Raw genomic sequence first — 27957 nt, 5'->3', positions numbered from 1 at the left:
TCACCCTAGTATGAATTTTCTGATGTTCAATAAGTAGGTAGTGATGTCTGAAGGTTGTCCCACATTCCTTACATTCAAAGGGTTTCTCACCTGTATGTGTTTTTCGATGTTGAGAAAGTTGTAGATGAAGTCTAAAAGCCTTCCCACACTCCTTACATTCACAGAGTTTCTCACCAGTATGAATACTCTGGTGTTGAACAAGGCTTGAGCCACGACTGAAGGCCTTCCCACATTCCTTACATTCAAATGGCTTCCCACCAGTATGAATATTCTGGTGTCGAGTAAGTTGTGTCAGAAGACTAAATGCTTTTCCACATTCTTTACATTCAAAAGGTTTCTCACCAGTATGAATTTGGCAATGTTCAATAAGTTGGTAATGGTATCTAAAAGCCCTTCTACAATTCTTACATTCAAAGGGTTTTTCACTAGAATGAATTTTCTGATGCTGAATAAGGTTTGAACCACGATTAAAACCTTTTCCACACTCCTTACATTTATATGGCTTCACACCAGCATGAATACTCTGATGCTGGACAAGGTTTGAGACACGATTAAAGGACTTCCCACATTCCTTACATTCAAATGGCTTCTCACCTGTATGAATATTCTTATGGCGATTAAGCTGAGTAGGAAGACTAAAGACCTTTCCACATTCCCTACACTCAAAAGGTTTCTTACCAGTATGGAATTTCTGATGTCGAATAAGCTGCATATGAAGGCGAAAGGTTTTTCCACATTCCTTACATTCAAAGGGTTTTTTTCCAGTATGAATACTTCTATGTTGATTAAGATTTGAACCACGACGAAAAAGTTTCCCACATTCCTTACATTCAAAAGGTTTCTCACCAGTATGAATTTTCTGATGTTGAGAAAGTTGTAGGTGAAGTCTAAATGCCTTCCCACATTCCTTACATTCATAGGGTTTCTCACCAGTATGAATACTCTGATGCTGAACAAGGTTTGAGCCACGACTAAAGGCCTTTCCACATTCCTTACATTGAAAAGGTTTCTCACCTGTATGAATGTTCTGATGTCGAACAAGCTGTGTCAGAAGACTAAAGGTCTTTCCACATTCTTTACATTCAAAGGGTTCTTCGCCAGTATGAATTCGACAATGTTCAATAAGTTGATAATGATATCTAAAGGCCATCCCACATTCCTTACATACAAAGGGCTTCTCATTGGAATGAATTTTCTGATGCTGAATAAGATTTGCACCACGATTAAAGCCTTTTCCACACTCCTTACATTCATATGGTTTAGCACCAGCATGAATACTCTGATGTTGAATAAGGTTTGAGCTACGATTAAAGGACTTCCCACATTCCTTACATTCAAAGGGTTTTTCACCTGAGTGGATATTCTTATGGCGATTAAGCTGGTTGAGAAGACAAAAGGCCTTTCCACATTCCTTACATTCAAAGGGTTTCTCGCCAGTATGAATCTTCTGATGTCGAACAAGCTTTGTCAGAAGAGTAAAGGCCTTTCCACATTCTGTACATTCAAAGGGTTTCTCACCAGTATGAATTTGACAATGTTCAATAAGTTGGTAATGATATCTAAAGGCCATCTTACATTCCTTACATACAAAGGGCTTCTCATTGGAATGAATTTTCTGATGCTGAATAAGGTTTGAACCACGATTAAAGCCTTTCCCACACTCTTTACATTCATATGGTTTAGCACCAGCATGAATACTTTGATGCTGAATAAGGTTTGAACTACGATTAAAGGACTTCCCACATTCTTTACATTCAAATGGCTTCTCACCTGTATGAATGTTCTTATGGCGATTAAGCTGGGTGGGAAGACTAAAGGCCTTTCCACATTCTCTACATTCAAAAGGTTTTTCACCAGTATGAAATTTCTGATGTCGAATAAGTTGTATGTTAAGTCTAAAGGTCTTCTCACATTCCTTACATTCATAGGGTTTCTCTCCAGTATGAATACTCTGATGCTGAACAAGGTTTGAACCACGACTAAAGTGCTTCCCACATTCCTTACATTCATATGGTTTATCTGTATTATGAATAAGGGGAGTAAGATGACTATACAGAGACATTTTTTCACAGCTGATGATCTTTTGATTGATATATCCTTCTTGATGTCCCTGGAGTCTCTCAAATCTACTTCTATATTTTGAGTCATGTCTAAAATGGGAGGCCTCGAGGCCAAGAGTTTTATTTATTTGCTTTATAATCTGTTTGGGTAAATTTATTTCTGAAATATCATTTTCTGGAGATACTGTCTCGGCGCCATAATTTGACTCCAAATCTGAAAGAAAATAGAAAACAAACACATTTTATTTTCCAAAAACACACACATGTAAAATCCATTAAACAAATGGCCTAACTTTAAAATACTTTCAGAATTTGAAAAAGAACGGTACTAATAATGAAGAAAGCTTATATAAGATGGTGATGTTTGCAATAGGAAAATATGTTAACTTTGTGAAATTCAGGTGTAAAGCAAAATCATTTGGTAAGCATGTTACAAATATTGATATTCAAGCAACTCAGATATATAGATTCAGAATTTTTAGAGAGAAGTCCTAAGAAGCTTTACTTTTAACATCTCTATCAGATTATTCTGATTCAGATCCAAGTTTAAGGATTATACATAAAGTTGGCTTTGAATGGTTTCTCTTTACTCTTAAAAGAAGATCAAAAACTTTACTACAGATAACACATCATACATACGAAGGCACTGTCCTCCTTTGTACCCAATCTCTATCCACTGCCTTCATTTAGCAACTAGAACATGATGACATTTCTCTCATGTTTTTGCTTGCTCAGACTGTTTCATCTCCCAATAAACACTCTGGCCTCGCTCTTTTGTAAGAAACATCCAACGAGTCTTTTAAATCCCAGGACAAATGTTTTCCTCAGAACAGCTATACCTGCTGGACTCTAGCTAAGTAAATCCCTGTCCTTTATTCTCTATTCCAGAACTTCATTCTTTGCCTTTATAACTGGGAAACTATGGGGGGGAGGGGGAGGGGATTAACAGTAGCAAATATCTGTCTGGGGCTGGGAAAACACCTCTTATCAACAGGGTGTCTGAATGAAACGTAATTGTACACCTAACCCTTAACTGTACCCCACAAAACTATAATAAAAATACTGATTAATTTAAAAAAAAAATAAAATAAAATAAAATGTTCAAAAAAAAAAAAAATATAACTGTTTCAATTACATTTTCATTCTTTCATTAACTCACTTCTTTTTCTGTATATTTTTTAATTCCTAAATCTGCCTATGGCCAGACCCAATTCTGATAGCATTCGCCACAGAATAATAAGCCCACAGCATATCACAAGTGCTAAATAATTAGAGAACAAATGAATTACTGACAAAGGAAATTAGTTTAAGAATAAACGTATGTAACATTAATATATGCCACTAAGAAGGGGTTATCACAACCATTAATTCAAGCACTTAACCAAAACCACTAAGGTTGATAAACAAAATTTTTCTCACATCACTTGTTTCAAATGGAAAAAAAAAGTATATCTGAGCCAGTTCAGTCATATATATGTGAAAATGGAAAATGATTCACAGAAGTCAGGTGGAAACTTGATGTCTAAACTTACCTAGGTCAAATCTCTGCTAAAACATATCACCATGTTCTATAGGACTTAGGATTCAGATCTATAACTTAATAGTCAGAATGTTGAGGACGCAATTTGAAATTATTGCCATATAAAGGAAAATCTCAACTCTCATGAGAAAAGATCATTAACAGATGCCAATCCCATGATACCACAGATAGTGTTTTTGTCTGACAAGACTTCAAAGCCAGAATTATGGAAAATATTCCAATAAGTAATCAATATTGAAACAAGTAGAAAAATAGAAAATCTTAGTACTACTAAGTTATAAGGGACATAAAGAAGGTCCAAGTAAAAATTCAAACTAAAAACTATAAAAACTAAAATTGAAAATATTGCTGGAGGATCTCAATAGCATACTAAATAAGACAAGAGATAGAAACAATTAAGATAGGTCAGTAGATTTATCCAATCTGAAAACAGCAATAAAAAGAGACTGAAAAAGAAATGAACACAGCAACAGAGACCAAAGGACAATGCCAAAAGTTCTAAAATTCATGTTATTGCAGTCCTAGAAGAAGAGGAAAACTGTCCAGAGATGGAAAAATATTGAAAAGAAGGACTGAAATGTTTCCAAGGTTGATAAAATGCGTAAACCTACAAACTCAAGAAATTCACTGAGACTTATCAAAGAGAATAAACACACCCAAACTGATCATAATCAAATTGCTAAAAAGTAAAGAAAGACACTGTCTTTAGAATAGACATACTTGAACACACACACACACACACACACACACAGACACACATACCTCTCCTTATTTATACAAAGAAACAATGATTCAAACAGCTGCTGGATTCTCATCAGAAACAATGGAGGCTAAAGGAAGTGGAACAACATTTTAAAGTGGTAAAATAAAAACTAAAGCCAATATTCTATGTCCTGCAAAGATATCAATCATTAATAAAGGCATTAAAAGATAACAAAGTACTTATCACCAATATACCTGTTCTAAAAGACTTGCTAAAAGTCCATCAGACCAAAAGGAAACTATACAAGAAGAGAATCTAGAATATCAGGAATGAAGAAACAGCATAATACATGGTAAACAGCTAAGTCAATATAGTAGATCATCTTGTCTTCTTGACTTCTATATAATGCATCTGACAGTTGACAGTAAAAACTATATCCTGGTAGATGGGATTTTCAATGTAGATAGGTGTAATGCTACTATTCCTTAATGTAAGACAACTATAGCATAAAGGGAACTCTATATGCTAGGTGTGATCATCATTGACTAAAAAAGCAACTTCAATATGATCTCATTTTGCTCAACAGAAAAAACTGTCTGTGTGCATGTGTTTGTGCGTGCATGAGCAAATGCAGGTTTGGAATGACAGTGGTAAAGTAGGAATTGCTGAAGAGTGTATTGTGATAGTTACATTTTAAATTTGTACTTGTCTCTGCTAATTTTCTATAGTGCACTTCTGCTATTGTCATGGTAATAAAAGGATATCAAATATTCCTGTGCCCCTAACAAAGTGGCTTTAAAATATGAAGTAAATATAGATACACTATGAGGAAAAGCAGAGATCCACAAACTGAATGGCAGATTACAACATATTTTCAGTAATTTGCAGAAATAGATTTTTTTTAAAGTTAAAAGAACAAACACACATATATAAAAGAAACTTGATATTACAAATACACATTCTTTTATAATCACACAGAAGATTTATAATAATTGGCCATATACTTGGGAAACTCTCAACATACTTCAAGGAAAAAAAATCATATAACATATTCTCTGACCATAACAAAATCATGCTAAAAATGAGATTTTAGTATATAATGGCTATGCATTTTGAAATACCTATATAGAGTGAAACTGGAAAATGGGGAGGAAATAAATAATTTTCAATAATTAATTGTCAAGGTACTATTGGCATTGTTATTCTCAGGATATTGTACACATTATGTGGGATAAAACAAATCAGTAAATATGGGATATTCTAACTCTGTTATCCCCAGTATCATTGAGAAACAAGAATTTTGTTTTGAGAAAAAGAAAGACACTAGTTTAAGATAGAATAGATTCAAATAAAAAGCACAATCCCATTCATAATAGCCACATATGCCAAAATTAAATACCTTGGCATCTTCCTAACCAGAGAAGTGAAAGGCCTTTACAATGAAAACTACAAAACAATGCTCAAAGAAATCAAAGAAGACACAAACAAATGGAAAAATACTCCATGCTCATGAATTGGAAGAATCAACGTTGTTAAAATTTCCATCCTACCAAAAGCAATCTACAGATTCAACGCAATACCCATTAAATTACCAATATCATTTTTCATAAACCTGAAAATGACAACACAGAAATTCATATGGAAACATAAATGACCTTGAATAGCCAAAACAATCCTCAGCAAAAGAAACAAAGCAGGAGGAATCACACTTCTGGACTTTAAACTTTATTATAAGGCTAAAATAATCAAAACAGCCTGGTATTGGTACAAGAACAGGATGGAGATTCCAGAAGCAAAACCTCAATTTCTCAACCAACTCATCTTCAGCAAAGCCTCCACCAATAGCCACTGGGGAAAGGAGAATCTATTCAGTAAATGATGCTGGGAAAACTGGCTGGCCACATGCAGAAGAATGAAATAGGGCCCCTACCTATTATCATACACAAAAATCAACTCTAAGTGGATCAAAGACCTAAGTGTAAAACCTCAAACTATAAGAATCTTAAAAAATGCAGGAGACACCCTTACATAAATTGAAATAGGCAACCAACTCCTGATCAAAACCCCCAAAGCCCATGCCATAAGAATTAAGATAAACAAATGGTACCTCATCAAACTGAAAAGCTTCTGCAAAGCAAAATAAGCCATTAAGAGAGTGGGGAGATGGCCCAAAGAATGGGAAAAAATATTTGCCAACTTCATATCTGACAAAGGCCTAACATCCAGGATCTATAAGGAACTCAAGCACGCCAAAAGGAAAAAAAACAAACAGCCCAATTAAAAGGTGAGCAAAAGGCCGCGCTTGGTGGCTCAGCCTGTAATCCCAGCACTTTGGGAGGCCGAGGTGAGTGGACTGCCTGAGCCCGCGGGTTCGAGACCTGCCTGGGCAACTTGGTGAGACCTCATCTCTACATAAATCAAAAATTAGCCGGGCATAGTATCGCACACCTGTAGTTCCAGTTACTTGTAAGGCCGAAGCGGAAGGATTGCCAGAGCCCAGAAGGTCGAGGTTGCGGTGGCTGGGAGCGGCCACTGCACTCCAGTCTGGGCAACAGAGTGGGACTCCAACTCAAAAAAACCAAAAAAAACCCAAACAAACACCAAAAAAAAAAAAACCCCACAAAAACAAACAAACAAAAAAAGGTGAGCAAAAGATATGAATTGACACATCTCAAAAGAAGACATACAAGCAGCCAACAGATACATGAAAAAACGCTCAGCCTCAGTAAACATCAAAGGAATGCAAATCCAAACCACACTGAGACACCACCTGCCTCCAGTCAGGATGGCCATCATTAATAACTCAAAAAACAACAGATGCTGGAGAGGATGCAGAGAAAAGGGAACACTTCTACACTGTTGGTGGGAACGTAAGCTAGTACAACTTCTGTGGAAAACAGTGTGGCAATTTCTAAAAGATCTAAAAATCAGCCTTCCATATGACCCAGCAATCACCCTTCTGGGAAACTACCCAGAGGAACGTAAATCATTCTACACAAAAGATACCTGTGCACACATTTACTGCAGCACTATTCACAATAGCAAACACATGGAACCAATTAAGCTGCCCATCGAAAATGAACTGGATTAAAAAAAAAAACTGGTTCATATACATGATGGAATATTATGCAGCTATAAAGAAGGGCACAATTATGGACTTCAGATTAACTTGGATGGATATAGAGTCCATCATATTCAGCAATCTATCACAGAAACAAAGAACTGAATATCGCATATTCTCACTCATAAGTGACCCCGAATATTTATCATACTACATGAATGGCACAAGCAGCAGCAGGAGACTGCCAGGGGGGTGGGGGTGGTGGGCTGGGGGGACACATAGCACTAATAAGGGTATCTGATCCCAAACCAGGCAAACTGAAGACCAAAGTGAGGCTCAAACTTCACCTGTACGATGACTACTTATGTACGTAACTCTGAATTGTACCCCATATCTTAAAAAAAATAAAAAGGCAGAATACATTAAGTAAACACCCTATTATCCTGAAACTTTGTTGGAGGGATCATTGTGAACTCATGAGGTATTTTGTCTTTTAAATAAAACTACATATATTTATGTCCTATCTCTGTCCACTGCAAATGTCTAAAAGCAATGACCTAATGAGAAACCATGGACATCCCTAACACCCAGATTGTGAGCTTGAAGTATCAATTTCTATTAAAGAACCCAGGGATTTTGAAGAAATGCCTGATATCAAGTTTGGAAAAGGAAATGTATAAGATGGGCTAGAACATGTTGTCCAACTAGATAGCAAGGAATCTTTCAAAGACTACCAGGGTCATTTTAAAGGGGCTCAGGAGCCACCGTGAAGAGGCTCCTGGCTCCTACTGGTAAATGACAGGGCAATTTGAGCATCAGTAAAAATAACAACAAAAATAGAGTAAAATGTATCAAATATTTTAATTCCATTGATTCATAACCATCCAAAAAATACATCACTTTTGAAAGAAGGTTTAAAAACTCATTATTTTTAGAAAATGAGTAAACAAAGGAAAATAATCAAGCATATATATGCATATATTTGATTTTTGTATATTCTCCTTATAATTGAGTAACCATGTAGTAAATGAGGCAAAAGTTTGTCTTTATAGATGCATTCCAGCTAATAAATAAAGAATCTAGAATATCACCAATTTGCAACCCTTAACTGAACATAGTAACTGACCACCAGTTACTGATAATCATTAAAATGAGACCACCAGACACTATGTGCCAACTAACTAAGGAATATCACCATTACCTAGGAAAACGGTCTTGCCAAAAAAAAAAAAAAAAAAACAACAAAAAAAAGGCAAAACCTTTTGTATTTCTGTGGTATAAACTGTAATGTCTTCTTTTTCATTTCTGATTTTATTTGAATCTTCTTTTTTTCTTGGTTAGTCTAGCAAGTGACTTACAAATTTTTTTTTAACAACTTTTCATTTCATTGATCTTTTTGTTGTTAGTCCATAATTTATTTAGTTCCACTCTTATTTTTATTGTTTCTTTCCTTCAACTAATTTTGAGCTTGTTTATTTTTGCTTTTATAGTTCCTTGAGGTGTACCATTTGATTATTTGAAATCTTTCTACTCTTTAATGGAGACATTCAATACCATAAACTTTCCTCTTAATGCTGCTTGGCCTGTAACCCATAGGTTTTGGTATGTTGTGTTTCAATTTTCACTTGTTTCAAGAAATTTTTTTATTACTTTCTTAATTTCTTCCTTGATCCAGTGGTTATTCAGAAACATGATGTTTAATTTCTGTGTACTTGTACCATTTTCACAGTTCCTCTTGTTAAGCTTTCTAGTTTTATTTCATTGTGGTCTGAGAAGATATTTGATGATTTCAATTTTTAGAAATTTGTTGAGACTTGTGTCCAACCATATGGTACAACCTAGAGAATATCTGGTGTGCAAGTGAGAAGAATGTATATACTGTAGCTATTTGATAAGATGTTCTGTAGATGTCTGTTAGGTCCATTTGGTCTAGTGTGCAGTTTAAATCCACTATTTCTATTTAAATTTTCTGTCTAGATGGTATGTCCAATGTTTATAGTGGGTTGTTAAAGTCCCGATCTATTATTATATTGGAGTCTACTTCTCCCTTTAGATCAAATAATATTTGCTTTATCAATCTGGGTGCTCCAGTGTTGGGTACATATATGCTTAGAATTGTTTTATTCTGTTAGCCCAGGTAATAGCATCTTAGAGACCCCGTCATTTTGCTAGCTGCCCCAGGATAGAAAATGGCTTGGCTGCAACACACCCTGTCTTGGCTACAACACACCCTGTCTTGGCTACAACACACCTAGCCTAATCACAAGGAATCATCTTAACTTACTTAACCACAAGCCTTAGTTACCCCCTAGCAATGCCAACCACAAAAATACCACCCAAGCCCTATAACTGCCCTAGTCTGTAAGCAGTAGTGGGCTTCAGTTTTCTGGAGTCCCCTCTGCAGGTTCTCTGCCTTGGAATAAACCTGTGTTGCTGTTGAATCATCTGTTTCCTGTCTCTCTTCTCCTATTCGCTCATTTAAAATTAATCTCTTTATCATTATATAATAAACTTCTTTGTCATTTTTTACAATTTTTGATTGAAAGTCTGCTTAATCTGATATAACTACTCCTGCTCACTACTGGTTTCTGTCTGCATAAAATATCTTTTTCGGCTGGGCTTGGTGGCTCAGCCTATAATCCCAGCACTTTGGGAGGCCAAGGCAAGTGGACTGCCTGCACCCATGGGTTCGAGACCAGCCTGGGCAACTTGTCAAGACCTGGTCTCTACAACAAATAAAAAATTAGCTGGGCATGGTAGTGTGCAACTATAGTTTCAGCTACTTGGATGGCTGAGGCAGAAGGATCACCAGAGCCTAGGACGTCGACGGTGGGGTGGCTGTGAGCATGCCACTGTACTCCAGCCTGGGTCATGGAGTAAGACTCCAACTCCAAAAAATATATCTTTTTCCATCCCTTTACTTCAGTCTACATGTATCTTTACAAGTTAGGTGAGTTTCTTGTAGGCAGTATATAGATGGATGTTTTACAAATCTGTTCAGCCAGTCTATACCTTTTAAGTAAAAAAGTTTAATGCATATCCAAGGTTCTTATTGATATGTGAGAGTTAATTCCTGTCATTTTATTAATTGATTTCTAGTTGTTTTATATACCCTTTATTCCTTTTGGTCTTCTTGTTGTTTATCATTGTGGTTTGGTGGTTTTTTTGTAGTGGTAACATTGAGTTTTTTCTCTTCCTTATTGGTTGGTTTGCTCTACTAGTGAGTTTTACACTTTTGTGTGTTTTACTGATAGTATACATTGTCCTTTCTGTGGGGCCTGTCTAGTGGTGATAAACTCCCTCAGCTTTTGCTTATTTGGGGGAGATTTTATTTTTTCGTCATTTATGAAGGAAAACTTAGCCAGGCAAAGTGCTGGTAATCCTAGTACTTTGGGAGTTAGCTAAATCAGGAGAACTGCTTGATTCTAGGAGTTTAAGATCAACCCAGGCAACATAGTGAGACCTCATCTCTACCAAAAAAAAAAAAAATCAAAAAATTAGCCAGGCATTAAGTTGCATGCCTATAGTCTCAGCTACTTAGCAGGCTGAGGTAGATGAATTGCCAGAGTCTTGGGGGTCAATGTGGTGAGCCACAATTGGGCCACTGAACTCCAGCCTGGGCAACAAAGTAAAGCCTAACTAAAAAACAAAAACAAAAACAAAAAAACTTTGCTGGGTATAGTATCCTTGATTGATAGTTGTTTTTCTTTGAGCACTCAGAATTTATCATTCCATTCACTCCTGGCCTGGTCTGTGAGGTTTCTGCTGAGAAATCTGCTGTTAGTCTGATAGGGTTTCCTTATAAGTGACTAGACACTTTTCTATTGCTGTTTTTAGAATTCTCTATTTGTCTTTGACTTTGAAAGTTCAAATATAATGTGCTATGAAACACATTTGAATTGCATCTATTTAGAAATCTGTGAGCTCCCTGTATCTGGATGTTTGAATCTCTTGTTAGACCTGGAAAGTTTTCAGTTAATATTTTGTCAGTTGGGTTTTCTATCCCTTTCATTTTATCTTTCTCTTCTGGGAAACAGAAAATTCAAATATTTAGTCATTCTGTGGTATCCTATATACAGGTTTTTCTCATTGTTTTTCTGTTTTTACTGATTGGGTTATTTCAGACTTGTCATTAAGTTCTGAAAATTATTTATTCTGCTTGATTTAGTCCTTTGAAATGTATTTTGTATTCCATTCAATAAATTCTTTACTTCTAGAATTTCTGTTTGCACCATTTTATGCTTACTTATCATTTTGGTAAACTTATTCATATTCTTAATTGTTTTTCAAATTCTCTTGTACTCACTGAACTTCTTTAATAGTAACTATAACTATTTTGAATCTTCTTCTAGGATTTCATTTATTTTTTCCATTGGAATCTGCTGCTGGAGAATTAATGTGTTCCTTTGGAGGTGTCATATTTTCTTATCTTTTTCATGTTTTTTGTGTCCTTACATTGCACATTGCTGTAACAGTTCTTCCAATTTATTAAATTTGATCATCTCAATAGATGTAGAAAAGCACCTAATAAAATTCAACATTCCTTTGTGACAAAAACTCTGAACAAATAAAATTCAACATTCCTTTGTGACAAAAACTCTGAACAAACTAGGCATAGAAGGAATATCCCTCAACATATTAAAGGCTACATATGATAAACTCATTGCTAATATCATACTTAATGTGGAAAAGGCAAAAAGAGCTTTTCCTTTAAGAACCAGAATAAGACAAAGATGCCCACTTTCATCACTCCTATTTAACATAGTATTAGAAATCCTAGCCTGAGCAATCAGACAAGATAAGGAAATAAAAGGCATCCAAACTGGAAAAGAAGTCAAATTGTTCCTCTTTGTAGATAACATGATCTTATTTCTAGAAAGATCTAATGACTTCAGCAAAAAACTCTTAGATCTGATAAATTCAGTAATGTCCAAGGATATAAAATCAACATACAAAAATCAGTAGTGTTTCCAGATACCAGTAATGAACGCGCTAAAAAAGAAATCAAAAGCAATCCCATTTACAATAGCTACAAAAAAATAATATACTTAGGGATTTAACCCAGGAGGTAATGAAAGAATCTCTATAAGGAAAACTACAAAACACTGAGGAAAGAAATTGAAGGGGACACAAACAAATGGAAAGATATCCCATGTTCATGAATTGGAAGAGTTAAAATGACTATACTGCCCAAAGCAATTTATAGTTCCAGCACAATCCCTAACAAAATACCAATGTCATTTTTCACAGAAAGAGAAAATACAATCCTAAAAGCATATGTAATGATAAAAGAGCCCAAATAACCAAAGCAATTATGAGCAAAAAGAACAAAGTTGGAGGCATCACACTACCTGACTTCAAAGTATATTACAAGGCTACAATAACCAAAACAACACAATATTCTTATGAAAACCTTTACATAGCCCAACGGAACAGAATAGAGAACATAAAAATAAATCCACATATTTCTAGTCATCTGATTTTGACAAAGGCACCAAGCATAGACATTAGGGAAAGGACACCTTCAATAAGTGATTCTGGAAAATTAGATACCCATATCTAGAAGAATGACACTAGACTTCGATCTCTACCATATACAAAAAACCCTGAAAATATAGAAAAGACTTAAATGAAAGACCTGAAAATATAAAACTACTAGAAGAAAACATAGAAGAAATACTTTAGGAAATTAGTCTAGCCTAAGATTTTATGGCTAAGATCTCAAAAGCATAGACAACAAAAACATATTTGAACACATGGAACTATATTAAACTAAAAAGATTCTGCACAGCAAAGAAAACAATCAACAGAGGGAAGAGACAAACCATACAATGGAGAAAATATTTTCTACTATTTATTTGATAAGAAACTAATATCCAGAATGTTCAAGGAACTCAAAAGTTAAAAAAAAAAAAATCAATAAGCCCTGGGCAAATGATCTGAATAGATATCTCTCAAAATCAGACATACAAATAGTGCCAATGGATACACGAAAAAACGCTCAACATCACTAATCATCAGGAAAATGCAAATCAAAACGATGATGAGATGTCATATTATCCCAGTTAGAATTTCTATTATTAAAAAGACAAAAAAGTGACATGCTGTCAAGGATGTGGATAAAAGGGAACTCTTACACACTGTTGGTGGGAATGTAAATATTAGTATAGCCATTATGGAAAAGAGTATGGAGATTTCTCAAAAAAATAAAAAATAAAAACAGAACTAACATATGATCCAGTAATCCAACTGCTGGGTATTTATCCAAAGAAAAAGAATCAGTTCAAATGATACTTGCACTTGCATGTTTACTGCAGCGCTATTTAAAATAGCAAAGATGTAAGGATCAATCTAAGTGTCCATCAACAGATGAATGTATATAGAAATTGTGGTTTATAAACACAATGGAATACTATTTGGTCATTAAAAAAAAAGAATGAAATCATGTCATTTGTAGCAGTGTGGAGAAAACTGAAAGTTCTTACTTGAAGTGGGTATGTGATACATATTTATGAATATGTTTTAGATACTGTAAACACTGATAAAAATCTAAATGCAAAAGCAGAGCTGACATGTAGCTGGATCCAAAAGTTTACATTGTGGACCAGGCACTGTGGCTCAGTAATCCCAGCTACTCAGAAGGCTGACACTGGAAAATCACTTGAAGCTAGGAGTTCAAGACCAGCCTGCGAAACACAGCAAGACCCCATCTCTAACAAATTAAAAAATAAAAAAAAATTTTTAGTTGACACAAGAAAAGAAAGAGGACACTCACTCCACTAAAAGGGAAAAGGGGAGGAAAATAAGAGAATAGAAATTAGGTGATTTGTAACTGATGAAGTTCCTTTGATAGCTCCTGCTGTGACCTTTACATCCTTCCAGATCTCAGGCATTTTTATCCAACAGGGCTTGGGTTTTTGAAGGAAGTTTCCCAAACCATGTCTAAGGTGTGTAACTTCTTTCTGACTATATGGGCTGTCTCTGACAATGATGGCTTCACTTCCCCTTGCCTGGGTACCACTTCACTTCTCACTTACCTGGGTACCATCTGCTTGTTTCTTTCCTCACAACCATCCAGGGCTCTTTCTCTTGCTCTAGCAAGGTAATCACACCTGGCTTGGAAATGAAACTTCCTGCTTAAAAGGAAAGAAATGACACACAAAATTTCTTAATATAATACTTTTTTAAAACTTTAATTGAGAGCTGGTTAAATTTATAATAAATTATAAGTCAAAACGATATTGAGCAAATGTTTCAGAGAGAATTGAGTAAAAGTCCAGCTATACTAGAAAAATGGTTTAGTTTCATTTAAAATGATATAGGGTCTTGTCCTTCAAAAGGAGGGATAACTTTGTGGTTGAGAGCAAAAACGATTAAGTCAGACTCCCTGATTCAAATCCTGCCTCTGTCACCATTAGCAGTATGACTTTAGGCAAGTCATTTAAACTCTGTCATTCAGTGTTCCCTACTCAAAATGGGGATGATAATAATACCTATTTTATAGGATTGATACTAAGATTAAATAAGTTAATATGTGTAAAATATTTCTAATCTGATATATAGTAGCACAAGGTTAACTATTATTATGTTTATTATTATTATTTATTTTGCTTCCTTAGACATTTACATTCATTCTTAGCATATTCACTCAAGGAAAAATAGAAACTTCATGGCCTGAAACTTTTCCCTATAAAACAAGTAAGAGAATGTATGTTGAAGAAAATGGAATGTATCCACGTTAGTGTTAATGAATTGTTTACTCAATCAATATAATGTAAGTCACAGAGGTTCTTTTGATAGAAAAATTCAAGACACTGTTCTGCTTATGGGTGGACCCCCCCAAAAAAGAAAAACCAAAAATAAACAAATAATCTACAGTAATTTTGAGATCAACACAATATGAAATCCAGTTTCTTAGATATTGATCATTGAATGAATGCACAAGATTTCAGATTCCGTCCCATGGTCATGAAGAGGGAGAGGTAATTACAGAGCGGACCAGGGTAAGGGAGGAGAGTCACTGCGGGGTAGGCAAGATGCAGGGGCTTCATGGAGATACCCGTTTTCAACCCAACAAATCTCAAACCATTCCTCTGAGAACAAGAAGAAGAAATTCAGCTACCTCTTAAAAGATAGCCTGGAAATTCATGGTGAAGTGAGTTGATATTCCAGAAAGCAGATACAAAATTAACTGGGGCAGATGAACTTACCCAATGAGATCAGATTGCTGTAGTTTTCCAACATTACATCCCTGTACAAGCTCCTCTGAGTAGGCTCCAGACATTCCCACTCCTCCTGAGAGAAGTCAATGGCCACATCCCTGAATGTCACTGATCCCTGAAATCACAAACACACGTATTACAATTAAATGGAAGAAAACTGTTTCAAGATAGAAAGAGACTAGGTAAAGGATTAAACTATAAAAAAGGATCAATATGGAAATGCGCAGAGTAACTGCATGTTCTTTTTTTTTTTTGAGTTGGAGTCTCACTCTGTTGCCCAGACTGGAGTGCAGTGGCCGCTCCCGGCCACCGCAGCGTTGACTGCTGGGCTCCAGTGATCCTTCCGCCTCACTCTTCCGAGTAGCCGTAATTACAAGCGCACGCTACCACGCCCGGCTGATTTTTGATTTATTGTAGAGATGAGGTCTTGCCAAGTTGCCCAGGCGGGTCTCGAACTGCACATTCTTGAAGGATCCTGCTGCTGTAGGATATCTTACTTATCTCAGAATGTCTGGGAATAGATAAAAGAATCTGTATTTGGCTACTAAATAATAACAGTACCTGCTACATGCCTACCTCATAAGCACTCAGTAAATGTGCATTTCGACACCATTCTTTATCCTTTAAGGTACAATAAAAAAAAATTCTTAAAATTTCCCCTCAAGTTTTGTATAAAATGTCTATCTTTAAAAACAGGGTTTGAGACCAGGAGCAGTGGCTCATGCTTGTAACCCCAGGGCTTTGGGAGGCTGAGGTGAGAGGACTGCCAGAGCCCAGGGGTTTGAGACCAGCCTAAGTAACTTGGTGAGACCTCATCTCCACAATAAATCAAGAAATAGCTGGGTGTGGTGGTATACACCTGTAGTTCCAGCTACTTGGAAGGCTGAGGTAGAAGGATTGCCCAAGCCCAGCAAGTCAAGGCTGTGGTGGCTGGCCGTGAGCATGCCACTGCACTCCAGCCTGAGCAACAGAGTGAGACTCCAACTCGAAATAAGTAAGTAAGTAAATAAATAAAAAATAGGGTTTGCATACAACTGAGAAATGTTCTCAATCCTCAAGTTCATTATGGTATCAGATGATAAAAGTATTTTATTTTATCATGAAAAATGATTTTTATAAGTTATATAAAAGTCAATATAACTGACATATAAAATGTAATCATTTTTTCTATTTAAACAGAATGATCAAAGTCTCTTAGGTGTTCCTTGACTCTGGGTATCTACAATCACCTAACACTTATAATTTGAATGATCCTCTCCTGTTACTGTCCTCACTGAACAATTCCCAAAAAGCCTCATAAAGCATATTATCTCATCACAAATGAAAACTGAAGCTACTTACTATCAAATTCTACCTTACCTATCTAGCAAGTACAAGTCTGTGAAGAAATTTCAAAGTTATCCCAATTGTGGCCAAAGGAGACAAACCCCTGTAATTTCTCAAAACCACAAGACCTTGTTTGCCTGTAGGGACTGACTACTCCATTGTTCCAACTTTTCTACTGAACAAGGTCTGAGCACACAGCACATGCTGAATAACCTGTTTAAAGAAAATGCCAACATTCATTGGAAAAGAGAAGCACAAATAAGAAGAGCACTGAACTTTTGGGGGGTCACTGACATTCAATGTAATGAGATAACTGGTATGTGGGACCTTGGTTCCTTAGGTAGGAAGTTTCACATTAAATAATCACAAAAAGTTGCCTAACCTGAGAGCAGTCATATTTGAAGGAGGAGAGAAATATCAACTTACGTGGACCATGTTTTTAGAATTAAAAAATTGGTCAATCTTCCTCAGGTTTCTCCCCTAAAGAACAACAACAACAAAAAGGCCTTAAGTCAGACTTTGCCTTAGTGTTCCTAAAGTTATTTAAAACAATATATCTACCCTTCATTTCTATTTCTCAACTATGCCTTCTAGCACACACATTTCCACCTCTCTTCCCCCACTGCTCACCACTCCACTTTCTCACCCTTCCTACACACATTTTCTCTCTCTCGCTCTCTCTCTCTCTCACACACACACACACACACACACACACACAAATTAGTCAAAGGTAGAGGCTAGAGGCATGAATGCAAAACGCTGTCACTTCTGTCTTGAAATTGCTCAAAAAATACTCCAGGAGGAGGGATTCTAGCCAGTCCTCCGTTCTTGGGATGTGTATCTTGGCCTAGGACTGGGCCCTTGTTCCTTCTCCAAGCAGATCCTCCTCCCCCAGTCCCACTTTCAGGGCTGAGAAGAATCACACCATCCAAACCAGAACCTCTTTGTGAACTCAAGATTGGGTAAAGTGGAACAAGGCATGAAAGCTGGAGTGGATGTAGATAGGGTAACACTCCTAAGTCACTGTTCAGCATTCTGAGACCAAAAGGCCAACTGATTAAACACAGTTCAGTTCATCCATGCAATAGTATACAATGTAATCATTAAATGTTCAAAATACACAGTCAACGAAAAATCAAATTACAAATAGGATAGACGATATTGTAAAATGTTTGTATAAAAATATAAAGACTTACAGACAGTAAGAACATTTCAGTAGAAAGAACATTTTAGAAAATTATATGCACGCTAACAGTTCTTATCTCTGTTTTGTGGCCCCAATTATCTTCATCTAACAGAAGAGTACTTCATAACTGTAACAATGGCCAGGCATTAACTTGGAATATATAAGGTTATATTCACATATACATACACATTTTTTGTTTCCTATGAGGAAACTTCCCCAAACTAGATGAAAGACATCTTTTATTTAGACATCTCCTTTGAACTTGGGGGGAAAAAAACTTAGATACTCTAAAGAGCTCCTATTCTTACTTAACAGGTTTGTTTCCTTTATTTCCCAATCTTTTTTTTTTTGAGATGGCATCTTACTCTGTCACCCAGGCTGGAGTGCAGTGGCACAATCACGGCCACCCCAGCGTCGACCTGCAGGGCTCCGGTGATCCTTCCAACTCAGTCTTCCAAGTAGCCGGAACTATAGGCATGCGCTACCACACCTGGCTAATTTTTTATTTATTGTAGAGACAAGGTCTCGCCAAGCTGCTGGGGCTGGTCTTGAACCCAGAGGCTCAGGCAATCCACTCGCCTCAGCCTCCCAAAGTGCTGAATTACAGGCTGAGCCACCAAGCCGGGCCTATTTCCCAGTTCTTTATCAACACTAAAATGTCTATGTTTTTCTGTGTGCATTTCCAGGAAAAAAAAGTCAGTAAATCCCCAAGCAACGTCTTTTACGCTTTATTGATAGTCATGTTGCTATTCTTTCTTTTCTTCTTCACAGAAAGGCTTATTATGTTTCTAACCTATCATTTTAGCCATGATGTTCTTGAAACAGCTACTAAACCATCTTGTTATTAGTCACATTGCATTTAACACATTTAGAGTTTCAAAAGTGAAGTACAAATCTTACAGCATAATTTTTTTTAACTCTACAGAAATTCCACGGGCTCATCATAATTTGATCAAAGCCTGGTGACTATAGACTGAAGGATGCCTCTTTCCTATAAACCCTCAATGGATGCTACTCAAATTTTTCTAATGTGCTTTATCACACTCTGCCATACTCTTATTCTTATTCAGATTTTATCTTGTTTGATGGATACTAAGAAACTTAAAAGTGGTGGCTATGTCTTTTAGTTATTATAGTACCTACCATATTGCAGCTACCTAAGCATCTAATAATTGACCAAAATTCTAATTCTAGGAATTTTCAACAGGAAACAGATATTGAAGAAAACATGATATACACACAAGGATGACCATCAGAGAATACTCTATAATAGTCGAAAACTAGAAACATAAATTGGCAGATGGTTAAATAAACTATGATCTGCAATATGATGGCACACTAGACCATTATTCACTAAGAAGGTCCATATTAACTATGAAGAAAAAAATTCATGATGAGGCAAGCAGGTTTCAAAAAGTATACCTAATTTCAAAGATGGTGTCCTACCAACAGTAAGAAGACAAGTTTTGTTTTCATATTCAGAATGTGAATCTAAACTATCTAAACTTCTCAGTGCCTGTTTCCTCATCAGGAAAACAGAAATAGCGTAACTGCAACATAGCTTGTCAGGATGAATAGCAAGAAAATTCAATTGAAATTCAAAACAGCATATAATAATTTCTTTACATATATAAAAATATATATAAAATGCAGATAAAAAGATTATATTTGTTAAATAAACTTAGTTTTTCCTTTTTTTTATAGTAAAAAGCTATTCTTTTCTTAGAATGCTAACTCCCCCCCTCAAAAAATCAGAGCCTATCCTGGAGAATATAATTCTTCCTAAGTTATCTCCTTAAATTATCTTTAATTAGGAAGAAAGATGCCTTTCATTACAGAAACCTCTGAGGAAGAAACACTAAAGACCACTTTGCTCTTCTTGCCGTAGACCCAGAAATGCATGAAAGCCAGAAATGGATTATATTCATTTTTCAAACTGATTCTATTCTCCAGAAACAAAACTCACAGATGCACACACACCCAAAAATTAGAAAAATATAAACCAAAACACCAATAACGACTACCTTTAGAATATGGGACCATGATTTTAACTTTCTTCTTTTCAAGTTCCTTAGGTTACTCCTGTTTTGTTTTGCTTGCAAATTGTGCTATTCTATCATTAAAAATACCTAAGCTAGGTGTGTCGGTACACACCTGTAGTCCCAGCTACTCAGGAAGCTGAAGCAGGAGGATTAACTGAGCCCAAGAGTTTGAGGCCAGCCTGAGCAACATAGGAAGACCATGTCTTTCCAAAAAATTAAAAAATTAGCCAGGCATGGTGACATGCACCAGTAGTCCCAGCTACTCTGGAGGCTGAGATAGGAGGATCACTAGAGCCCAGGAGTCTGAAGTTACAGTGAGCTATGATCATGCCACTACACTTCAGCTCCAGTGACAGAGTGAGACTCTGTCTAAATTAGTTAGTTCTAACATTCTTTAGTTGCTTCTCATCTATTACATATTTTTATTATCAAGATCCTTCTCTGAATGAACACAATGCTGGTTAAGAGGTATTTGCAAAAGAGTAAGAAAATGCGTAGAACATACATTGCCATGCTTGGTTCCCTTCTTTACTGAAGAACAAAATAAAATATAAATTTGGATATATTACTTAAAGAATGTCTTTTAAAAAACCCTATCTTAGTACAGGAAATTCATATACAAGGTAACATTTTTTGAGTACTTAGTTGAGAACCATTATTCTATCCAGATCAATGGGTCTAAAGCTCTTGGATCATGTACACTTTTGATAATCTCGTTAAATTATATGCTATCTCTCCCCCAAAATCACATTTATACATTTCTTTAACACTTCAGTATTCTATTTCAAGAGGTGTATGGTCCCCAAGACCATAAATGGAGTCAGGTTAAGGATTTTTGTCCTACATTCTTTACAGAAACAGAAAAACTCTCCTAAAATTTGTATGGAGACATAAAAGACCCTGATCAGCCAAAGCAACAGTGAACAAAAAGAACAAAGCTAGAACCATTACACTACCTGACTTCCAAATATACGACAAAGCTATAAAAATCAAAACAGAATAAAAACAGACACAAAAACCAATGGAATATAATAGAGAGCCCGAAATAAACCCACACATATATAGTAAACTGATCTTCAACAAGGGTGCCAAGAACATACAATGGAGAAAGAATAATCTTTTCAATAAATACTGTTGGGAAAACTGGATATTCACATGCAGAAGAATGACAATAGATGCTTATCTCAACCATATACAAAAATTAACTCAAGATGGATTAAAGATTTAAATGTAAGACCCAAAACTATGACAGTTATAGAAGAAAACACAGGGGAAAAGCTTCATGACACTGGACTGGCAATAATTTTTTGCATATGACTCCAAAAACACATGAAACAAAAGCAAAAAGGACACATGAAATTACATCAAACAAAAGCAAAAAGGACACATGAAATTACATCAAACTAAAAAGCTTCTGCACAGGGAAGGAAACAATCAACAAAGTGAGGAGACACCTGACAGAATGAGAGAAAATATCTGGAAAACATACATCTGATAAGGGGCTAATATCTACAAGACATAAAGCATACAAACAACTCAATGGTACTAAAACAAATAATCAGATTTAAAAATGGAGAAAGGAGCCAAATAGATACTTCTCAAAAGAAGACATATAAATAGCCAATAGGCATATTAGAAAATGCTTAACATTACTCATCATAAGGAAAACAGAAATTAGTACCACAGTAAGATATCACCTCACACCTGTTAGTATGGCTATTATCAGAAAGACAAAAGTTAATTGGCCAGGATGTAGAGAAAGAAAACTCATGCATACTGTTGATGGGAATGTAAATATAGTCATCATGGAAAACAGTATGGAAGTTACTCAAAAAATTAAAAATAGAACTACCATAGGATTCAGCATTCTCATTACTGGGTATATATTTGATATACCCATATATATCACCCATATATATCTGGTATATATACTGGGCATATATCTGATTCTGTATCTGTCAATAATCAACCTGTCCATCAGTGAGTGAATGCATAAAGAAAATGTGGTATATACTCCATGGGATACTTTTAGCCATAAAAACAGCAAAATCTTATCAATTGCAACAACATGGATGAACCTTGAGAACATTAAGTGAAATAATAGGCACAGAAAGACAAATACTCACTCACATACAGAATCTAAAAATGTTGCTCTCAGAGAAGTAGACAGTAGAATGTTGTTTACCAGAGGCTTGGGTGGTGGTGGTGGGGGTGTTGAGAAGATGTTGGTCAAAGGATACAAAATTTCCGTAAGAGAAGAGGAATAAGTTCAAGAGCTCTACTATACAACATGATGTCTATAGTTAATAACAATATACTGTAATCTTGAAAAATGCTAAGAAAGGGGATACTAAATGTTCTCACCACAAAAATGAAAACTGTGAGGTAACACATGTTAATTAGCTAGGTTTAGTCTACAACATACATACACTTCAAACATACATATACTTCAAAACATCATGCTGTGTGTGATAAAACACAATTTTATCTGTCAATTTTAAAAAAGATTTCTGTCCTAAATCATTTGCACATTTCATTCGCTTTCTTAATATATGAGCAACAATCACATATTCCTACTACTCCTGTTCTTTAAAATGTCGGGGCAAATGACCTAAAATGACCACACAAAACAACAGTTAAAACACATTCAACACTTACCATGTACTGGCACTGCTCTAAGGGGCTTTACAATATTAATTTATTCTAATATATATTCATTCTAATGTCTATTACAAGCCTGCAACAGCCAGAAAGGGACAGAAGTAAAATTTTAACCCAGATCCTCTGGATCCACATTTCCTATTCTTAACCGTAACACTGTACATCCTCTCACAATCCACACAAGAGTAATTCCAAAACCCAACCCGGACTGCCAAACCTCAGAGAGACCTGACCAGTATGACAAATTTCAACTCAAGAACTCCCTGGAAGAATCCTGGCTCTTGTTAATGCGAATTTCTGTGTGATTACTTTCCTACTCCTGAAAGCTTCACAGACGAATTGAAATCATCTATTTCCATTCTTCCTCTGCTTTGAGAAGGAGGCCTGTAAAGACCAACAGATACTTGATGTGTGATTCCACCCAAATACTAATCTCCTTACGAAATCAGTCTAAAACAGAGCTTTAGCATTAACCTCTGGAGGTTTATTTCCATACCATCTCAGAAGAAAGGGGTGCACAGGATAAGGTGAACGATTTGCCAACTGGTTATGTGACTATTAACCGGAAAGGTGAGGGACAAAATGGAGGGAGGGATGATGCTAGGGTATAAACTTGCATCTCCCCCTTCATTTACTGAACATTTAATGGAACCTCCGCATTTTAAAATCGAAAGCGTTATTTCCTAAATTCTTAAAAAGCAAGGCACAAACTCTTGACTTTTACGTGTGCAGCACTAATACTCTCATCCTCTCCCAGGTCCTTCTTTTGGATAATGGCACGACTGGGAAGGACGCGGCAAGCATGAGACTCCATCGCAGACAAGCTTGAAAGCACCCTCCATGCCCACAACTTCCCTCACTTCAAACAAAATGGAGATGCAGTAAAACAAGGAGGAATCGGCCCGAGTTTGCAGCTGGATCCTGGGGACAGAGCTCTGAGGACGCTGTGGTTCGCAACCTGAAACTGTCCTCCTCGGGGGCCATTCTAGGCGGTACTTTCAATTCTCAGATCCCCACCCCAAGTCCAGGTCCGAGTCTTTTGGTGAAAAGCTTCGTTCTAGGCTCAACATCCGACCCCTGTGGCCGTGAGGGGGCCGTAGGGGAGAAGCCGGGGGAAGCGGCAGGAGTCGAGGGCACCCACACAGCCACAGCCCAGAGCGCTCTGTGTCCACACGCCCTCGCGGCCCTGTGCACGGGGCCCCCATTCCCACACCCACACCCGACTCCCCTCCGTCACTCGTGACCTCACAATCCCCCTCCTCGACCGCCCGCGCGCACACACACACGCCTGGGGCTCCGGCCCGAGCCGGCCCGCGCCCCGGGATTCCTCCCCTGAGCGCCTCCCCCTCGCCCACCCGCACAGCCGAGTCGGCCCGGCTGAAGTACCAGTCCGCAGAGGCCTGCGGCAGCCACCGGTTCCTTCCTCCCCACCGGGTCGCCCAGCCCAGGAGACCGGAAGTGGACTCGTGGATTCTGGCGCGGCGACCACTGGGAAATGCAGTCCCGAGCAGAAGGACCCTGGCGCTCTGCTCTACGTGAATTGATCCCAGCATGCAACGTGGGTCTACGCCGGGAGCCGACTTCCAGCCTCCGGGGCGCGCAGGCGCAGGTCGCCGCTGTTCGCGAGCATCCCGGGTGTGAGAGGAACGTTGCGTCATTTACTTTTCTCTCTATGGAGAAGAATGCAAAAAGCATAACTCTTAAAAACGACAGAAGAATTTTTTTAAAAAAATCACCCAGCTCAAAATGTCAAGGAAAGAAGAATTCAAAGAAGAATTCAAAAAATCATGTCAGGATGTAACTGCGTTGGCCTCTTTGTCTTCAACCCCAAGATAGACTTCGACTTTTCTGTACTTTGAAGGGGACTTGGGATAAATTTGAAAAACATGAACTAGAGAACTGACTGGCATTACTTGGGGGAGGAAATGTGGTTTACAACAGAGATTTCGGAGAGTCAAATGTCCTGGATTCTTTTAGACAGTTGTTCCTGTTAATCTGGACAGAAAAACTTGATTCAGGATGACATGGAAAGGTATAAAAGACACGATATTGTCCATCAGAGAATTACTCGACTTATCATGAAGGATAAATAATTAACACATTCTGTTAAATTACTCTAAACAAATGCAAAAGTAGGTTTCCTTTTCATAGGGAGAGCCTGATTTCACTTGTAATGTAGCACTGTTGAATTTCCAAAATTATTTTTGTGGTTTCGTATGCTACACTAGGAGGAAACATGAAATACAGCAAGATGTCTTTTCATTCCAGAATGTGATGGAAACAAATAGCAAGATAATCGACATAAACCTAACTATATAAATAGTCACATTCAATGTAAATGGTCTAAACACTTTAATTTAAAAGCATTGTCAGATTGGGTTTTTTAAAAAGTCAGACCCAAGTATATGCTACCTCCAGGTAATACTTTAAATATAAAAACACTAATAGGTTAAGAGTAAAAGGATTGAAAAAGATACACTACCCTAACACTAGTCAAAAGAAAGCTGGAGTGGCTGTTTAAAAACAAAGTAGATGTCAGGGCACAGTAGATTTCAGGACAAAGAATATTCCAGGGATAAAGAGGTCATATCATAATGATAAAGGAACAGTTCATCAAGTGGAAATAATAAACCTAAGTTATGCTCCTAATAACACAGCTTCAAAGTATGTGAAGAAAAAACTGTTGGAACTCTAAGGAGACAGATAAATCTATTAGAGTCAGATATTTCAATATATGTCTCTCAATAATTAATAGATCAAACACAGAAAAACAACAGAGTATAGTAGATTTGAACACATATCAACCAACTTAATCTCATTTACATTTGCGGGACACTTCCCAATGACAGTAAAATTCATCTTGTGTGAACCAGAAACAATTTACCAAAATAGAACATATTCTGGGTCATAAAACAAGTCTCAATAAATTTAAAAGATTTCATGTCATACAAAGCATGTTCTTTGAAAAAATTAAATGAAATTAGAAATTAATGACATGATTATATATTGCCCAAAATAGTAAACATTTGAAATAGATGAGTTCTCCAATAACGGAATTATATACTGTTTGAAACATTCCTTTATGGATCACAATGTTATATTCTAAGGGGCAAAAGTAACATTTACATTAAAGAAAAATAATATTTTTGTATTAAGGCAAATTTTTTAAGCAGACCTTGTTTTAAAAAAAATTGTGTTTGTCTGTCCGACCTGTCTGGGAGATACATGAAGTTGACACAAGGAACTGCCTTTGTTTCATCAATTCAGAAATGTCTGTGGGTGGAAAAGCAGTTACTCAGAGAGTCTTCCTTGAAAACATTAAAAGGCAAATAACCCATTGTCACCTGGGGCAAAAACAGTAAAAATGTCAAAGGCCTGAAAGGAAAAGTTGGGAAAGAAGATTGTTATCCAAATTAATGCATTGAAAAGTTCTTACATGTACCAGGGAACTTAGAAAGTCGTTTGTCCTCAAGCAGGATGCATAATCAGAAAATAATTGAATAGAACCTAAGCTTTCACTTTTGGCTGATCTTTAGGCTCACCAAAAACTGAACCTGAAGTGAATGCAGAGTTATAAACAACCTGGCTAAGCATTGAAGGAGTGTCCAAACACAGAGTCAATGTGCAAAGGCAGAATAGTTTTTGTTGTTGTTTTTTCATGTTTTGTTTGTTTTACTCTAGACATCTGCCAAAACACTAGCTGATCTCAAGCTAAAGACTACACATAACAGAATATAGTCTCAATAAAAATAGTTTCAAAAAGTCCCTAAACAGACAACTACAACCCACAGCAAGGAAAAAAATAAACCCTGATAAGGGAAAGAATCTGAATTCTACAGTTACCACATTATAGTATGTGGTAAATATCAGGTTTATTACAGGAAAATATTAAGGATGCAAAGAAATATGAAAGAATGGACTATTCACAGGAGAAATTAATAGAAACAATATCTGAAGAACAGACATTGAACTTATTATACAGATACTTTAAATGAATGATCTTAAATATGTTCAGAGAACTCAAAGAGACCATATTCAAAGAACAAAAGGAAATCAGGGGAATAGCATGTTAACAAATAAACATCATCAAGTAGCCAGATCATAAAAAGAGAACCAAACTGAAATCCTGGAGCTACAAGGCACATTAACTAAAATGAATAATTCCTTAGAAGGGCTCAACAGCAGATTCAAGGAGTCACAGAAAGAATAAATGAATTTAGATAAATGGAAAATATCTAGTCTGAAAAGCAGAAAAAACAAAGAAAAATTAACAGGGTATAAGATTTGAGGTTCACCATCAAGCATGCTAACATATTCATAACAGAATTGCTAGGAGAGGATATAGAGAAAGGGACAGAAAGAATATCCAAAGAAGTAGTAGCCAAAAACTTCCCATATTTGAAAAAAAGACATGAATCTGTACATCCCAAAAGCTCAGCAAACTCCAAGGAAGATAAACAGATTCACATTGAGAAACTTTATAATCAAACTGCTGAAAGACAAAAAGAGAATCCCAAAAGCAACAAGAGAGAAGCAAGATATCATGTACAAGGGATCTTCAATAAAATAAACAGCTGATTTATAAACAGAAACTATGGAAGCCAGAAGACAGGGGGATTACATATTTAAAATACTGAAAGAAAGGAAAAAAAAAAGCGTCAGCTAAAAATTCCATATTCTGTTTAGGAGAATATTTTTTTCTTCTCACCTATCACTTGGTTCATGACTGGTTCCCTGTAACAAAAGACAAATTAATAAGATAAAAGCATACAAATTTTATTGATTGATTGAGTTGGAGTCTTACTCGGTCACCCAGACTGGAGAGCAGTGGCACACTCATGGCCACCCCAGTGACGACTTGCTGGACTCTGGCGATCTTTCCACCTTAGCTTTCTAAGTAGCCGGAACTACAGGCACTTACTACCATGCCTGACCAATTTTTTTTATTTATTGTAGAGATGAGTTCTCACCTAGTTGCCCAGGCTGGTCTTGAGCCCACAGGCTCAGGCAGTCCTCTCATTTCGGCTTCCCAAAGTGCTGGGATTGCAGGCTTGAGCCACCTTGCCCAGTCCAAATTTATTTAATATAAGTTTTACATAATATGAGAGCCTTTAGAAATGAAGACCCAAATAAATGGTATATTTGTGTATTCTATG

The 27957-nt window shown here is 36.6% G+C and overlaps 1 protein-coding gene across 1 annotated transcript; it reads right to left on the bottom strand.

Moving 5' to 3' along the window:
- Window positions 1-24119, bottom strand: LOC103266999 (zinc finger protein 780B-like). The gene is given in 7 exon segments (XM_021715822.1): window positions 1-96; window positions 98-2274; window positions 14402-14497; window positions 15575-15701; window positions 17339-17392; window positions 23513-23583; window positions 24088-24119. Coding segments are annotated over 5 exon segments (2505 nt in total). The 5' UTR covers window positions 17348-17392; window positions 23513-23583; window positions 24088-24119.
- Window positions 24120-27957: the final 3838 nt, after the last annotated feature.

Source organism: Carlito syrichta, unplaced genomic scaffold (genome assembly GCF_000164805.1).
Source record: "Carlito syrichta isolate Samal-C Ts95f unplaced genomic scaffold, Tarsius_syrichta-2.0.1 Scaffold307756, whole genome shotgun sequence".
Classification (NCBI taxonomy): Eukaryota; Metazoa; Chordata; class Mammalia; order Primates; family Tarsiidae; genus Carlito; species Carlito syrichta.
The sequence above is the reverse complement of the archived record's forward strand: the minus strand, read 5'-3'. Positions and strand labels throughout refer to the sequence as shown.